Source organism: Oncorhynchus mykiss, chromosome 7 (genome assembly GCF_013265735.2).
Source record: "Oncorhynchus mykiss isolate Arlee chromosome 7, USDA_OmykA_1.1, whole genome shotgun sequence".
Lineage (NCBI taxonomy): Eukaryota > Metazoa > Chordata > Actinopteri > Salmoniformes > Salmonidae > Oncorhynchus > Oncorhynchus mykiss.
This window is the reverse complement of record NC_048571.1, coordinates 63,246,470-63,265,090: the sequence shown is the minus strand read 5'-3', so window position 1 is coordinate 63,265,090 and position 18,621 is coordinate 63,246,470. Positions and strand designations below refer to the sequence as shown.

General features: G+C 41.2%; 1 protein-coding gene across 2 annotated transcripts in view; it reads right to left on the bottom strand.

The window, feature by feature from the left end:
- LOC110528194 (RNA-binding motif, single-stranded-interacting protein 2) overlaps positions 1 to 18,621 on the bottom strand; it is a 65,117-nt gene that overhangs the window by 23,844 nt on the left and 22,652 nt on the right. For both annotated transcript variants that reach the window (XM_021610055.2, XM_021610054.2), the window contains exons 3-6: positions 15,734 to 15,792; positions 15,245 to 15,336; positions 8,525 to 8,682; positions 5,721 to 5,800 (exon numbers count right to left, since the gene is read on the bottom strand). In XM_021610055.2, the coding sequence (XP_021465730.1) occupies positions 5,721 to 5,800; positions 8,525 to 8,682; positions 15,245 to 15,336; positions 15,734 to 15,792 (389 nt within the window). The remainder of the gene's footprint in view (positions 1 to 5,720; positions 5,801 to 8,524; positions 8,683 to 15,244; positions 15,337 to 15,733; positions 15,793 to 18,621) is intronic.

The following is an 18,621-nucleotide window of genomic DNA, read 5'->3' as shown; positions in this document are numbered from 1 at the left end:
AGGCCAGATTTGTGCAATATACGACTGATTGTTGTCCTATGGACAGAGTCTCCCACCTAAGCTGTAGATCTCTGCAGTTCATCCAGAGTGATCATGGGCCTCTTGGCTGCATCTCTGATCAGTCTTCTCCTTGTATGAGCTGAAAGTTTAGAGGGACGGCCAGGTCTTGGTAGATTTGCAGTGGTCTGATACTCCTTCCATTTCAATGTTATCGCTTGCACAGTGCTCCTTGGGATGTTTAAAGCTTGGGAAATCTTTTTGTATCCAAATCCGGCTTTAAACTTCTTCACAACAGTATCTCGGACCTGCCTGGTGTGTTCCTTGTTCTTCATGATGCTCTCTGCAATTTTAACAGACCTCTGAGACTATCACAGTGCAGGTGCATTTATACGGAGACTTGATTACACACAGGTGGATTGTATTTATCATCATTAGTCATTTAGGTCAACATTGGATCATTCAGAGATCCTCACTGAACTTCTGGAGAGAGTTTGCTGCACTGAAAGTAAAGGGGCTGAATAATTTTGCACGCCCAATTTTTCAGTTTTTGATTTGTTAAAAAAGTTTGAAATATCCAATAAATGTCGTCCCACTTGTTGTTGATTCTTCACAAAAAAATACAGTTTTATATCTTTATGTTTGAAGCCTGAAATGTGTCAAAAGGTCGCAAAGTTCAAGGGGGCCGAATACTTTTGCAAGGCACTGTACATGTATTGTGTAACATGAAGTCCTTTGAGTGTCATCTGATCATCAAAGGTTATTGATGAATTTTATCTCTATTTGTGCTTTTTGTGACTCCTCTCTTTGGCTGGAAAAATGGCTAGGTTTTTCTGTGAGTTGGTGATAACCTAACATAATCGTTTCTGGAGCTTTCGCTGTAAAGCATTTTTGAAATCAGACGCTGTGGCTGGATTAACGAGAATTTTATCTTTAAAATGGTGCCTAATACTTTTGAGAAATTTGATGTATGAGATTTCTGTTGATTTGTATTTGGCGCCCTGCAATTTCATTGGCTGTTGGCGAGGGGTTCTGCTAGCCCTAGACAGGTTAAAAGAAATTCATGTTAGCAGGCAATATTAAATTAGGGAAATTGTGTCACTTCTCTTGCGTTCATTGCACGCAGAGTCAGGGTATATGCAACAATTTGGGCCGCCTGGCTCGTTGCGAACTAATTTGCCAGAATTTTACGAAATTATGACATAACATTGAAGGTTGTGAAATGTAACAGGAATATTTAGACTTATAGATGCCACCCGTTAGATAAAATATGGAACGTTTTATTTTCGAAATGATAGTTTCCGGATTTGACCATATTAATGACCTAAGGCTCGTATTTCTGTGTGTTATTATGTTAGAATTAAGTCTATGATTTGATATTTGATAGTCTGATTAAGAGGTGGTAGGCAGCAGCAGGCTCATAAGCATTCATTCAAACAGCACTTTCGTGCGTTTGCCAGCAGCTCTTTGCAATGCTTCATTCATTGCGCTGTTTATGACTTCAAGCCTATCAACTCCTGAGATTAGGCTGGTGTAACCGAGGTGGAATGGCTAGTTAGTTAGCGGGGTGCACACTACTAGCGTTTCAAATGTCAATCGCTCTGAGGCTTGGAGTAGTTGTTCCGCTTGCTCTGAAAGGGCCGCGGCTTTCGTGGAGCGATGGGTAGCAATGCTTCGAGGGTGGCTGTTGTAGATGTGTTCCTGGTTCAAGCCCAGGTAGGGGCGAGGAGAGGGACAGAAGCTATACTGTTACACTGGCAATACTAAAGTGCCTATAAGAACATCCAATAGTCAAAGGTATATGAAATACAAATGTTATAGAGATAAATAGTCCTATAATTCCTATAATAACCTCAACCTAAAACTTTTTACCTGGGAATATTGAAGACTCATGCTAAAAGGAGCCACCAGCTTTCATAAGTTCTCATGATCTGAGCAAGGGACTTAGACGTTAGCTTTTTTACATGGCACATATTGCACTTCTACTTTCTTCTCCGACACTTTGTTTTTGCATTATTTAAACCAAATTGAACATGTTTCATTATTTATTTGAGGCTAAATTGATTTGATTGATGTATTATATTAAGTTAAAATAAAAGTGTTCATTCAGTATTGTTGTAATTGTCATTATTACAAATAAATAAAATATATTTTTTAAATCGGCCTATTAATCTGTATCAGCTTTTTTTTGGTCCTCCAATAATTGGTATTGGTATCGGCATTGAAAAATCATAATCGGTCGACCTTTAGATTAGACTATTGCAATGCTCTACTTTCCAGCAAACCGGAAAAGCACTAAATAAACTTCAGTTAGTGCTAAACACGGCTGCTAGAATCTTGACTAGAACCCCAAAAAATTATCATATTACTGCAGTGCTAGCCTCTCAACACCGGCTTCCTGTTAAGGCTAGGGCTGATTTCAAGGTTTTACTGTTAAACTTTGCAGTATTACATGGGCTTACTCCTACCTATCTTTCCGATTTGGTCCTGCCGCACATACCTACATGTACGCTACGGTCACAAGACACAGGCCTCCTTATTGTCCCTAGAATTTCTAAGCAAACAGCTGGAGGCAGGGCTTTCTCCTATAGAGCTCCATTTCTATGGAATGATCTGCCTATTCATGTGAGAGACGCAGACTCTGTCTCGACCTTTAAGTCTTTATCCTATATCTATCCTACCCTGCCTTTCTAAGGTCTTCGAAAGCCAAGTCAACAAACAGATTACCGACCATTTCGAATCTCAACATATCTTCTCTGCTATGCAATCTGGTTTCAGAGCTGGTCATGGGTGCACCTCAGCCACGCTCAAGGTCCTAAACGATATCTTAACCGCCATCGATAAGAAACAATACTGTGCAGCCGTATTCATTGATCTGGCCAAGGCTTTTGACTCCGTCAATCACCACATCCTCATCGGCAGACTCGACAGCCTTGGTTTCTCAAATGATTGCCTCGCCTGGTTCACCAACTACTTCTCTGATAGAGTTCAGTGTGTCAAATCGGAGGGTCTGCTGTCCGGACCTCTGGCAGTCTCTATAAGGGTGCCACAGGGTTCAATTCTTGGACCGACTCTCTTCTCTGTATACATCAATGATGTCGCTCTTGCTGTTGGTGAGTCTCTGATCCACCTCTACGCAGACGACACTATTCTGTATACTTCTGGCCATTCTTTGGACACTGTGTTAACAACCCTCCAGGCATGCTTCAATGCCATACAACTCTCCTTCCGTGGCCTCCAATTGCTCTTAAATACAAGTAAAAGTAAATGCATGCTCTTCAATCGATCGCTGCCTGCACCTGCCCGTCTGTCCAACATCACTACTCTGGACGGCTCTGACTTAGAATACGTGGACAACTACAAAAACCTAGGTGTCTGGTTAGACTGTAAACTCTCCTTCCAGACCCACATCAAACATCTCCAATCCAAAGTTAAATCTACAATTGGCTTCCTATTTCGCAACAAAGCATCCTTCACTCATGCTGCCAAACATACCCTTGTAAAACTGACCATCCTACCAATCCTCGACTTCGGCGATGTCATTTACAAAATACCCTCCAATACCCTACTCAACAAATTGGATGCAGTCCATCACAGTGTCATCCATTTTGTCACCAAAGCCCCATACACTACCCACCATTGCGACCTGTACGCTCTCGTTGGCTGGCCCTCGCTTCATACTCGTCGCCAAACCCACTGGCTCCAAGTCATCTACAAGACCCTGCTAGGTAAAGTCCCCCCTTATCTCAGCTTGCTGGTCACCATAGCATCACTCACCTGTAGCACGCGCTCCAGTATGTATATCTCTCTGCTCACACCCAAAACCAATTCTTTCTTTGGCCGCCTCTCCTTCCAGTTCTCTGCTGCCAATGACTGGAACGAACTACAAAAATCTCTGAAACTGGAAACACTTATCTCCCTCACTAGCTTTAAGCACCAGCTGTCAGAGCAGCTCACAGATTGTTGCACCTGTACATAGCCCACCTATAACTTAGCCCAAACAACTACCTCTTTCCCTACTGTATTTATTTTATTTTATATATTTATTTATTTTGCTCCTTGGCACCCCATCATTTTTATTTCTACTTTGCACATTCTTCCACTGCAAATCTACCATTCCAGTGTTTTACTTGCTATATTGTATTTACTTTGCCACCGTGGCCTTTTTTTGCCTTTACCTCCCTTATCTCACCTCATTTGCTCACATCGTATATAGACTTGTTTCTACTGTATTACTGACTGTATATTTGTTTTACTCCATGTGTAACTCTGTGTCGTTGTATGTGTCAAACTGCTTTGCTTTATCTTGGCCAGGTCGCAATTGTAAATGAGAACTTGTTCTCAACTTGCCTACCTGGTTAAATAAAGGTGAAATAAAATAAAATAAAATTGAAGACTCATCTCTTCAGTAGGTCCTATGATTGAGTGTAATCTGGTCCAGGGATGTGAAGGTGAACAGAAAGGCACTGGAGCGACGAACCACCCTTGCTGTCTCTGCCTGGCCGGTTCCCCTCTCTCCACAGGGATTCTCTGCCTCTATCCCTATTACGGGGGCTGAGTCACTGGCTTACTGGTGCTCTTCCATGCCGTCCCTAGGAAGTGTGCGTCACTTGAGTGGGTTGAGTCTCTGACGTGATCTTCCTGTCCGGGTTGGCGCCCCCCTCGGGTGCGTGCCGTGGGGGAGATCTTTGTGGGCTATACTCTGCCTTGTCTCAGGGTAGTAAGTTGGTGGTTGAAGATATCCTTCTAGTGTTGTGGGGGCTGTGCTTTGGCAAAGTAGGTGGGGTTATATCCTGCCTGGTTGGCCCTGTTGGCGGACGGGGCAACCGTGTCTCTCGACCCCTCCTGTCTCAGCCTCCAGTAATTATGCTGCTGCTGTCTCTAACTCTGAATGATTGGCTATGAAAAGCCAACTGACATTTACTCCTGAGGTGCTGACCTGTTGCACCCTCTACAACCACTGTGATGATTATTATTTGACCCTGCTGATCATCTATGAACGTTTGAACATCTTGGCCATGTACTGTTATAATCTCCACCCGGCACAGCCAGAAGAGGACTGGCCACCCCTCAGAGCCTGGTTCCTCTCTAGGTTTCTTCCTAGGTTCCTGGCTTTATATGGAGTTTTTCCTAGCCGCCATGCTTCTACATCTGCACTGCTTGCTGTTTGGAGTTTTAGGCTGGGTTTCTGTATAGCACTTTGTGATCTCAGCTGATGTAAAAAAAGGCTATATAAATAAATGTGATTGATTGATTGATTGATTGATTTATTGATTGATTGAGGAGGGGGGGAATGATTTTCAATTGAGAAAGGAGTGAACTAGAAACTATCATTTTTGACATGTTACCTAAATAAAAGACTGTGTGTCAACGTGTATAAAACATGTAAGTTGAAAACATTGTATGTTATAAGCACTGTCTGTGTGTAACTAGGTCCACAGTCATATTTGTAAACAAAAAAATACAGTGGAACTAGTTACTTAATAATATTTAGTTGAAACAACTAGATTTCTTTTATAGTGTAGGCTAGATTGAAGTTTTGCCATATTGCTTATATCGGTCCAATCCTCTCAGATCTCCACACATTTGTAGGGCGTAGGGGATAGCAATTGTTTCTGGACACAGTCTTGATTTGCAACCTGAAGTGAATGACTGAGGTGGTATCATAACATCTGGGTGTGGTGGAGAATACATAGATGAGACAGGTAGAGAGATCTGCTCACCTGGAACTCCTGGTGGAGTCTTAATGAATTTGCCATTAAAATGTTGAATAATGGCTTCACACTTCTCTGTGGACTCCATCCTGAAACAAAGTCAAACATTCAAGTCCATTAGACTCCAGTGTGACCCTTGTTGTTGCTGATATAACATGTAGGGAAGAGATGGGTAAATTGAACACATTTGTACATTCAGTATCACTCAGCCAGGGGAAATATAGTATTCTTTCTAACAAATACACTGAGTGTACAAAACATTAGGAGCATTAGGACCCATGTCAACCAAACAGTTTGCCAAAAAGCACATGGAAGCAACTGGATGATCATCAAGGCTCTTGGAAGAATGTTCTATGGACAGTTGAGTCAAAAGTATTGCATTCTGGACGACATGGGTCCCATTATGACTGGCGAAAACCAAACACTGCATTCCACGGTAAGAACCTCATACCAACGGTCAAGCATGGCGATGGTAGTGTGATGGTTAGCTTCTTCAGGAGATCAATAATCAGAGCAATGAATGAATGAGAGATCTCTTGCATGTCATCATCACAAGCCTGACATTTTTAAAGAGATAGTGTACAATTGTCAATGTAATGCATCTCCTTCGGAAAATGATGCTTTTACACAATGTAGAAACCTAATATTCCACAAATGACTTAATAATTACAATGACAGGTATTTGTATCAACATTTTAGCTTTTATAATAAATGAGTGTCTTTACAGTGTCAGATATTAGTTTCTAGTGCATACCATGTGCTTCAAAAGTAGCTAGAATTCATATAGGACCAATATAGGTTGTATCTCAATGCCATGTGGTGCTCCTAACTTTTTATAGTTGGGAGGAACAGTGTTACCAATGAAAAATGCTCATTTATAGCCTTGGCTACAAGGATGCACTTCATTCTGTTTAGGACCTCATATTGAAGCTTATAGAGACCCAACTGATGTATAGAACAATCTTAAAATGATTTACTTTGGTTTAGATACAAGCATCATGAGACCTCTAACACAATACATTCATTTGACTTGGTGAAAATCTGTTTTTTGGACCTAACCATTTTTTCATGTGGTTTCCTCCTTCACTGACTCCATGAAATAATGACCTCTTACAAAATATTTGGTCAAATTATTAATTTTGGTTATGGTTTCCTAGATACAAGGATGGCTAAACTTACCCCTTAGGTTCAACTTACCCCTCTCTGCTAATCAGTGGTGTAGGAGTGCCTGGAGAAGTGGGTATATTCTTTTTTGGCAAAAAAATGTGTACTGTGCAAGGTTAATATTAGGCCTACCATTGAAATAGATGAATGAGCCTGTCAACTGAGTCAGAAATTCACAGGTTTCTGATTTGTCCTTAATTATTTTTTTTCGCTGTCTATATTACCATCCAACCTTTTTATTCCAGTAAATAACATGTTGGATAAAAAAAATTGCAGAACAGGCCGGACTGAAACAGCAAATTCGTCTGTAAACTCACCAAATGTCGACAAAAACAAAATACGCTAGACAATGTGTGTCGTTTTGTGTCTGTAAAATTAATTATGCGAGAAATGGTGGTGGACACGCTTTTAGGAGCAAACATTGATATAGCAACTATCATATTGAAGTAAACTTGGAGTCACGCGATGACATGTTGTGTGGTACTCCCATTTAGACTCGGGGAAAGTATGCAGTTTATTAGGCTACAGATGAAGTAAGTTACGATGAATTATTCAGTACATGATCGGAATTTAACCGCAAAATAAATGTTCATGTGTACTACGTCATCACATATAGGCTTTTACCCACAAGTCAGTTTGATGGAAGCACATCTCTGGTGGGAAAATGCACATTTTATGCTGATGTTAGAATATTCGCATTAAACTCTTTTGGCAATTGGATTGAAACCTAGATAAATTCACAGTTTGTTTTATAGAAAAACAACACAATTGCACAACAATGCTTAAACCACATCAGGACACCACTTTTGAGATCTGAGAAAAATCTAAGAAATTTGGATTTTTGAGTGTAGTTACCCTTTAATTAAAGTGTGTAGGCACCTAGCACTGTTGTTTGGTGGGCGGTGTTTCTGTAGCTCACATGCGATGGAGTTTGTAGAACAAATGGCAACTGGATTGATGCAAATAATCATATCATTCTGCCAGGTAGACTACTTTGTAGCTAGTTAACATTTAATAGCGAAGGTTTTTGGGAAAGCCTTTCTATCTACCAGAAGATGTTTAGGCCTATCATTAGCATCAGCATAATTTTCACTCTCCTCTTCTATTGGTTGTCAAATCAACTTTATTTCATTGTCTAGCAGCCAAAAGCATTATCCTAGTCATATTAGCAACCCATAATAGTTGTTGCATCTTTAAATCTCTCCTCTTTCAAATTTTCTAATGAATATTTCCATCTCTGTCCATGAAACCGTTCACATGTGCATTTTAGAACAGTGTTTTCCCACAAATTGCATTTTGGAATATTCGCGTGTTGGAACATGCATGCGTACTGTAGGCCTAACGCCATGTGCACATTGCTGTGCTTAGAATAAGAAGAAATAATAGTTTATCAAAATGTTAAGCTAAACATTCTGATCTGCTCCATAGGTATTTTTCATTGAAACAACGTATACCTCCACTACACTACTTTGATATGCATCAGGGGGGTTAAGAAGTGAGTATACGCAATGCCCAATAAAAAAAGTGGGTACATGCCATATTCCTGCATATACCCTCCACTACACCACTGCTACTATCGTAACATGTAGTTTTAGCTGCTTGTTTAACACGTTGCCAAAGATGCTACGGGTGTAGCATGTAGTGTGTACCTGGCAAAGCCAACGCCACGGCTGATCCCGTTGGCATCGCGGAGGATGCGTGTGGAGATGACCTGGCCGAAGGACTTGAGCATGCTCTCCAGCTCCTGCTCGTCCATGGACACAGGCAGGTTGGAGATGTACAGGTTGGTGGGGTCCTGCTCCTGTTGCTGCATAAGGAAAACAGACAGACAGGGTAAATCAGACTCACAGTGTGTAATCACAAACAAAGAGGTTTTACATTCACTGTTTAAATTCTGTTAAATATTTTTGTGACGTCATGGTCATGAAAGATATACGATATAACAAATTAGTATTGTCAGTGGTTTATGACTGAATGTGGGTTGTATGTGAGTGCTTTTGTGAGTACAAGAGCACTTTTCACCTTTTAAAAACACATTCAGCTACTAGGAAATGTAAGCATTATAATGCAGGAAAAGTATGTGGAAATGTGGAAGGACTGAAAAAGAGCCCAGACCAGAAGAATGAATAAAAGAGGAATGAGAGAAGATTCCGATTCCAGAGCTCAAAAGTGAAACCTTGTGAGACCATGTAGAAACATACAGGAAACCAGGCGTGAAGTTTAGAGTTAGCACAACAACAGGAGCTTGGCAACCGGGTGAGTAGGGGCTGGGCCAAATGCAGGGAGAGGAGGGGAGGAGGGATGGAAGAGGGAGCTTCAACAAACAGGGGAGAGGAGAAAGGCAAGTAATATTCAGGAGGAAGGGCATGAAAAGGGGGAGAATTGAATGATGGGGGAGGAGTGGGTTTGTTCATATGAGTTGTGCTTCTATCTGACAACCTGCTGTAACTGAAGGAGGTAAAGGAGAAAACTAGAGCGGGTGGGAGAGACTAGGGGGAATGAGGAGCATTGAAAAGCAAAGAAAATAGAGGGGGGTACAGTGGGAGAGCAGATAGAGGGAGGAACTACAAAAGTGTCTGACTGTACACAGTCTTTTCTCCCTGTCTCATGCAATAGTCTCTCTGTCTCTCCTGATACAGTCTTTCCCACAGTCTCTCTTTCCCTCTCACAAACGTTTTTACGCAACATTTGAGAGAGCATGAGGAAACAACAACTTGTTATGATATGTGATAGTAAATATCAGGTTACCAGGTTCATGCCCCAGGGAGTAATAGAGAGGATATGAGCTAAGGTTTAGATACAGTGTTTAAAGCTAGCATTTCAGTCAAGTCTAAATTACAGATCCACATACACCTCGTCACCACCAGTCAAAAACACCATCCACACAAGTGACACCACCCCATATGACTGCACTACATCCCGCTGTTCCCTCCATTTCCATCTCCCTCCTTTAGTACAGAAACTGAGCCAAAATATAGGTTCATTCAACAGACCAGTAAGTCCACACTTATCTCTGTTGATTCATAAGCAAAGAGTCAGCTTGATCCTAAGTCAAATAGACAGGAGAGCCGAAGAACACAGGTAGCTGCCTACTGGAGCTTCAGTTTGAGGTCTAAAGTATTGCGCTACATAGGGAATCGGGTGCATTTGGGACGCAGCCTCAGTTTGCACAGTTCAGCAGGAGTTGAGCTGGGTGTTGTACCATGCTTGTCACTTTGTTGATCTGACAATGAGGAATTCCTGGGTGGATTTATGGTACGGAAGCATGTCAACACACAGCATCCTGAAACACTTCTCAATGTCACGTTGTGTTGGCCTCACAATAAATAGAAATCTCCTTAAATTAACCAGTATTCAAAGTGAGGGAAAATCTCATTTCTGGGATTTAAACCACATTGGTGGTTAAGGAGACACTTCCTTGTTACACAACTCAGTGGCACTGTGACCAGTCATATAATATAGATAAGACTGACTGATCTATCTAATCCTGTTCTGCATGCGGGGACAACATCTCTTCAACGGTTCCTCTGATGCTGATATTCAAATTATGTCTGGACCACACCCAAGCACACCACATGTGAAATGGAATCTCTTCATTGCTCTTTCTCTCCTTTTATCCAACTCTCCCTCTCTATTTTTTCTCTCTCCCCTGGTGACACACAACCCCGGAGTCTTGCTCAGTATGCATCTATGGTGACGAGCTGGTGGTGAGTGTGAGCTGACGTCTGTACGCAGAAAGGAAGACTCTCTAGAAATCAAAGAGCTGTTGATTTATATCACTTTCCATTATTTCCCTGTCCCTCCCCACCAAGCCCATAAACAGACCCATAAACAGTCACATAAACTGCCCCATAGACACCCCCTAAGGCAGCCCCATAGAAAGCCCACAGCCAGCCCCATAGAAAGCCCACAGCCAGCCCCATAGACAGCCCATAGATAGCCCACAAGCCAGCGACTAAACAGCCCCATAGTCACCCCCGTAGGCAGCCGTATAGAAAGCCCATAGCCAGCCCAATATCCTGCCCCATAGCCACCCCATAGACAGCCACACAGCCAGCCCCATAGACAGCCCCATAGACAGCCCCAAAGCTAGCCCCATAGACACTCCTCTGTAGAGACGACTGACTGGCTGGGAGTTATGATAACGCTCAGTATGGCCCACACTGTTAAAGAATCAACACACTGGAAACATTGTCACGTTCTGACCTTAGTTCCTTTGTTTTGTCTTTGTTTTAGTATGGTCAGGGTGTGAGCTGGGGTGGGCAGTCTATGTTTTTTTTTCTATGATTTGGGATTTCTGGCCTGGTATGGTTCTCAACCAGAGGCAGCTGTCAATCGTTGTCCCTGATTGAGGACCATACTTAGGTAGCCTGGTTTCACCTTTGAGTTTCCGTTTCAGTGTTTGCATCATTTGGGACTGTTTCGGTTTTCATTTTGATTCTCTTGTTCTTTTGTATTTTGTATTCATTTTCCATTAAATTACATTATGGATACATACCATGCTGCATTTTGGATTATCTGGATTTCTGCAGAAATTGGTCATAACAATCTTCATCTAGGTCACAACAACAGACAAACACAGTCTGCTTAAACTAATAACTCACAAATTATTGAATATTTATTGTCTATATTGAATACATCATTTAAACATTCACAGTGTAGGTTGGGAAAAGTATGTGAACCCCTAGGCTAATGATTTCTACAAAAGCTAATTGGAGTCAGGTGTCAGCTAACCTGGAGTATAATCATTGAGACGAGATTGGAGATGTTGGTTAGAGCTGCCCTGCCCTATAAAAAACACAGAATTTGAGTTTGCTATTCACAAGAAGCACTGCCTGATGTGAACCATGCCTCGAACAAAAGAGATCTCAGAAGACGCAAGATTAAGAATTGTTGACTTGCATAAAGCTGGAAAGAGTTAAAACAGTATCTCTAAAAGCCTTGATGTTCATCAGTTCACGGTAAGACAAACTGTCTATAAATGGAGAACGTTTAGCACTGTTGCTACTCTCCCTAGGGGTGGCTGTCCTGCAAAGATGACTTCAAGAGCACAGCGCAGAATGCTCAATGAGGTTAAGAAGAATCTTAGAGTGTCAGCTAAAGACTTAAAGAAATATCTGGAACATGCTAATATCTCTGTTGACGAGTCTACACTACGTAAAACACTAAACAAGAATGGTGTTCATGGGAGGACACCACGGAAGAAGCCACTGCTGTCCTAAAAAAACATTGCTGCACGTCTGAACTTCGCAAAAGAGCACCTGGATGTTCCACAGCGCTACTGGCAAAATATTCTGTGGACAGAAGAAACTAAAGTTGAGTTGTTTGGAAGGATTCCATGTTCTATGTAATCGTCTATGTCTCTACCATTATTCAACGCTATGTGTTGATAAAGTATGGGTATAGCTTTAAAACATTGAAGTGCATTATGGGTATCGTAGTAAGTTAACTTTCGGGTTTTGAATGGAATATTGTGTGATGAGGATGTAGCCGTACGTACTATGAGCAACGCTCTTTTTGCTCCAATAGCCCACTATTTTATTTTGTCATTCAGACCTCAAATGATGTACAAGTTTTAATAAAAGTGAACTATTTCAGTGGAATTCCAGACTAACTCGTCATTAGCAGTGGATAAGATCCCCAAATGTGGGAATTTCCCCAGAGCATCTGTAAATTGCCCTGGCCCCGGAGCTAGCAAGTGAAGGCTCCCCTGAGCCGTCCAGACTACGGTCTGGAGGCGAGGAAGGAAAGGCAACATACGTGTGGAGAAAGAAAGGCACAGCACACCAGCATTAAAACCTCATCCCAACTGTAAAGTATGGTGAAGGGAGCATCATGGTTTGGAGCTGCTTTCCTGCCTCAAGGCCTGGACAGCTTATTATCAATGGAAAAATGAATTCCCAAGTTTATCAAGACATTTTGCAGGAGAATGTAAAGCTATCTGTCCGCCAATTGAAGCTCAACAGAAGTTGGGTGATGCAACAGGACAACGACCCAAAACACAAAAGTAAGTCAACGACAGAATAGCTTCAACAGAAGAAAATACGCCTTCTGGAGTTGCCTAGTAAGAGTCCTGACCTCAACCCGATTGAGATGCTGTGGCATGACCTCAAGAGAGCGTTTCACACGAAACATCCCAAGAATATTGCTGAACGGAAACAGTTTAGTAAAGAGGAATGGTCCAAAATTAATCCTGACTGTTGTGCAGGTCTTATTCACAACTACAGAAAAGGTTTGGTTGAGGGTATTGCTGCCAAAGTAGGGTCAACCAGTTATTAAAACCAAGGGTCCACATACTTTTTACACCCTGCACTGTGCATGTTTATACGGTGTGTTCAATAAAGACATGCAAACATATAATTGTTTGTGTGTTATTAGTTTAAGCAGACAGTGTTTGTCTATTGTTGTGATTTAGATGAAGATCAGATCAAATTTTATAACCAATTTATGCAAGTCCAGGTAATTCCAAAAGGTCACATACTTTCTCTTGCCACTGTATACTGTTTATGCAAGTTAGGCTATTGTGTTCTAACTTCTATTACAGTGAGTGTTTGGATACAATATCTGGGTAGCAGGAGGAGTGATTAGATGGACCCTGATTTTCAGTTGCAAGGCTCGTCTTAATTCTGAAGTTAGTGTATTAATTCCTGTGCTGCTCCATCTTTGCTCTGTAGTAGTGAAGTGACTTGGACCCTGTTGCAGGGCCGGGTTGGAGTGATTGTAGTCCTATAGTGTCAGGCCCAGATACAAACCCAGGCAGGCACAGGCCAGCTCATTGTCCCCGTCCCATTGACGGCGGGTGCGGTGGCACCCTTCCCGGGGCCCTCTCAATGGGGGGCCTGAGAGGCACAGAGGGATAAGCTTAATGGGCCCACAACAGTCCCTTTGACTGCAAACACCCACACAAAGAGCTCAGGACAAGGCCCACAGCAGGAGCCGCTTAGCAGGACACACATATTGCTAGCCACACAAAGGAGGAGTGAAAGAGGGAGAGAGGGATGGGTGAAAAGGAGCGAGGGGAGATGTGAGAATAGAGGTGAAGAGGAGAGGAAGGGTCAAGAGAGGGAAGAGGAGAAACAACCAGCTCCATTCCATCTGATAGACTTCCTGTTCTCCTCAGATGCTGTGACCTCTTTACCCTCCCACCCAGCCAACTGCCAGCTAACTAAGATCTTGAGAAGGTGCCAAGAGAACACTTATCACCATTCAGGCCATAACAACATACAGTATAAGAGCTCACCTTTGTAACCACTGGGAATGTTAGAGGGAGTGTGTTTGCATGAACACTGTCTCTCCTTTTTGTAGTTCAATATAGATGCCAACTTGGCAGAACTAACTGTCAATTCACCATCAAATCAAATAAATTATTTGAAAGTTCAGGTTCGCTGAACACTCCCACATAAAAAAGAATGCTACAGTTTATTATAGAATTCTACAGTACTTACTACAGAATTCTATAGTAAACTGTAGTATACTGTAGAATAGTATACTACACACTGTAGTATCCCTCGATCATGTGTAGTACAATGTTGTAGTATACTGTAGGATACTATAGTAAATACTATAGTAATATCTGCAAAAAAAAACCTGTAGTCAATACTACAGTAATGTCTGCAAAAACACTACCCTTTTTAAACTATAGTAAATACTAACGTATTTCATTTGCATATACCCTGCCCATTCCCCTATATTGCAATTTGTGCCACCAATAAGTGAAAAACCGACATGCAAAGTATAGATCATATATGATGTTCCCTACAAGTTCTAGAAAAGGGCAGAAGCGCTGAACTATCCGTTCAGACCACAGTCCTACCTACATACAGGTTATGGAAAATCTGCTCTTTTAGTATTTCTCCAGTAGGTTTCCTGAAGGAGAAAGACTCCACTTCTTTGTCACCGAAAATAAAACAAAAACACTTTAGTAAATCCTACAGTAATGTCCGCAAAAACACTACAGTAAATACTAAAGTATGCTACAGTCTGCAAAAACACTACAGTAAATACTAAAGTATACTACAATCCACAAAACAGTACATTAATTACTATAGTATATACTACAGTTTTCTTATAGTTTTCTTTATACTATAGCTAACTGTAAATACTACAGTATACTACAGTAAATACACTACAATGAATACTACAGTAAAGTCTGCAAAAACACGACAGTGAATACTATAGTATTTATACCATAGTATACAATAGCATTTTTTTCATATGAGTTTGGCAATGAAATTAAGAAATTGAGGATGTAAGGAGTCACATTGAAATTGTGATTGAACTCCTAATAGAAACGTTTATAACAGATCATGTGTGACTGTGAATATATAAAGTGTGTGTGTGGAGTTGATGTAAATGAGTGTGTGTCTTACCTTGGCCATCTGAGCCTGGGCACCACTGGACTTCAGGGAGGTCACTGCTTTCTGGGCCGCTGTCGGACTGTCAAAGTCCACAAAGCCATAGCCTACACAACACATATACACACACATTTTTATATTTGTACAAAATGTTCATGATTGATAAGTAAGATTGTAATTCAAAATGGTTGTTAGATTAACTACAGGTGTTTAAAGTCTAAAGACAATCTGTAAAATGTCTAAAGTTTAGTGGATTTATAGATTTATACAGTATATTAGTAGACCTGTAACCAGACTAATACTTTAAGATTATATTATATAGCCTAATACCATCGAATATTGTATAATGCAGTTGTGATCGAGTTTGAGTCCATAAATCCATGAGCTTGTTTAAGGAGACACAGTCAACAACACAACACTAGACACTAATACTATCTTTCCAGGTTAAATGTAAGTGGCATCTGTGCCATGAACCAAACAACCTGTTGAACTCTGAACTCTCACCTTTGCACTTGTTGGTGGTTTTGTCCAGGATGGCCTTGGTGGAAACAATCTTCCCATACCTTCAAAACAAAAACACATAAACATGACATCATCAGACCATATGAGGAGGGGGTGACTATTGGACATTTTGTGTAACCTCCCTAACATTTAGACACAAACACTTCCTAATGCTGGGTAATTATGCATGCGCGCACACACACACACACACACACACAGACACACACACACACAAATCAGACCAATAGGCAAGCAGTAAGTAATTTTGAAATGTATAAAAGCCTTCGTTGTTTTTCACGTAGTAAAATCCAGGTGAAGACTAAAAAATTGGTATTTACTTTTATCCAGGATTTCAACTTTCACTGGGGATGGGGGGGGGGGGACATGTCCACATTGGTTTTAGAAGTTGTTTTTTCCTGTCAGCCTACCCGACCACTCGGAGGCATCTGCATGGTCCTAAAGCACACCGTTGCCTTATTTTGTATCACATTCAATTATTAAACTGGGGGGGACAAAAATGCAATTTTGGAATGTGGACATGTCCCCCACATGTCCACATTCCAAAATTTCATTTTTGTCCCCCCCAGTTTAATAATTGAATGTGATACAAAATAAGGCAACAGTGTGCTTTAGGACCATGCAGATGCCTCCGAGTGGTCGGGTAGGCTGACAGGAAAAAACAACTTCTAAAACCAAAGTTGCACCCCTGCTTTTATCAATACAGAAGCAAATAACTTCTACTGTCCATCAAGTGTTGCTGAATTTCACTCTCACAGGTTATAGGTCAAATGATACAAAGTATCGTATCAACATGCTCACAGTGCACGCCACTCTGATTATGGCACGCCACTCTGATGATGATACAAATGTAAAAACAGCCAGGGCTCATGGGACATGAAACAAATAAACAAATGTAACAACTTTGCTTGCTCCCAAACCTAGAGGCACAACTTCAGTTTTGCTGTTCAATATATTATATGGGTGAATATTTTTCTAAGCGCACTGGTGCTACCAAATAAAAATTTGAGGTCACACAACAAATATTTATGAACACAGCAAATATTTATGAACACAGCAAATATTTATGAACACAGCAAATATTTATGAACATAGGCCTATTCGACCAAAATGGTGGCACTTTAGAGAAGTGACTGTCTAATGTGACACAGACTGTCCTGTATAGCAGGACAGTATCGAAAAATATAGCAAAACATAATAGAGTTAATTAAGGTGTTGGCTTGACAGTCGCTGAACCCAGGTTTGAATCCCGGTCGGGGCTACCCCCCAAATTTCCTACAATATAAACTAAGAGCAGTAGAATAGGACATTTAAAGGACTGCTTAGTAGTATGCAGTGTAACTTTACAGTACAATGGTATAGGATAGTGAAATAAAATGGATGTCAGAAGTGGGATTCAAACCTACGCCTCCAGTGGAGACTGCGGCTAGTCAGAGAGAGAGAGGTCCTGCCCTCCACTGTCTCTGTGTAATGCAGTCAGCGAGTGCGGCTGGTGTTCCACTGGCTGGCCCTAACAGAGTACTGGGGTGGAGTGTAAAGTGTAACTGGATCCTTCACCCCTTCCTGTCCCCTCTCTCTCTTGCTCTCGACTGTCCTCAGCTCCCATACGCTCTTTCCACCTCTGGGTCCTAAAGCCTGGCCTTTAGCCACACATGAAGTTTCCCCTAAACTCTGACACAGAGTCAGATCTTCTTTCATTCCTCTGTTGGTTAAAACCTCTGACTCCCCATCCCGCATGAGGGAGCGTAATCATCGACTGACACTAATTAGCATAACGCAACGGACATAAATATTCCTAGAAAATATTCCTATTCATGAAAATCACAAGTGAAATATATTGAGACACAGCTTAGCCTTTTGTTAATCACCCTGTCATCTCAGATTTTCAAAATATGCTTTACAGCCAAAGCTAGACAAGCATCTGTGTAAGTTTATCGATAGCCTAGCATAGCATTTTGTCCAGCTAGCAGCAAGTAACTTGGTCACAGAAATCAGAAAAGCAATCAAATTAAATCGTTTACCTTTGATGAGCTTCGGATGTTTTCACTCACGAGACTCCCAGTTAGATAGCCAATGTTCCTTTTTTCCCAAAATATTATTTTTGTAGGTGAAATAGCTCCGTTTGTTCTTCACGTTTGGCTGAGAAATCGCCCGGAAATTGCAGTCACGAAAACGCAGAAAAATATTCAAAATTAGCTCCATAATATCGACAGAAACATGGCAAACGGTGTTTATAATCAATCCTCAAGGTGTTTATCTATTCTATAATATATCCCCGGGACAATTGGTTTTTCAGTAGGACCGATTGGAATAATGGCTACCTCTGTATTTTACGCGAGAATCACTCTGGGAGCCATCAGGTGACCAGTTGCGCAATGTAGCCGCTTACGGGTATTCTTCAACATAAATGCGTAAAACTATGTCACAATGCTGTAGACACCTTGGGGAATATGGAGAAAAAGTAATCTGGTTGATAGCCCATTCACTGCTCAATAGGGACTCATTGGAACGCAACGCTTTCAAAACATGAGGCACTTCCGGATTGGATTTTTCTCAGGCTTTCGCCTGCAATATCAGTTCTGTTATACTCACAGACAATATTTTTACAGTTTTGGAAACTTTAGAGTGTTTTCTATCCTAAGCTGTCAATTATATGAATATTCTAGCATCTTGTCCTGACAAAATATCCCATTTACTACGGGAATGTTATTTTTCCAAAAATGAAAATACTGCCCCCTAGTCACAAAAGGTTTTAAGGTTACAATTGGAAGTTAGGTAATTGGATTTTAGATTTGTGAATAGGAGGACATTTCTACCTTCAGCCATATGACCACGGCCATACATAAACACTCAATGCCCACTAACTTTTTGGT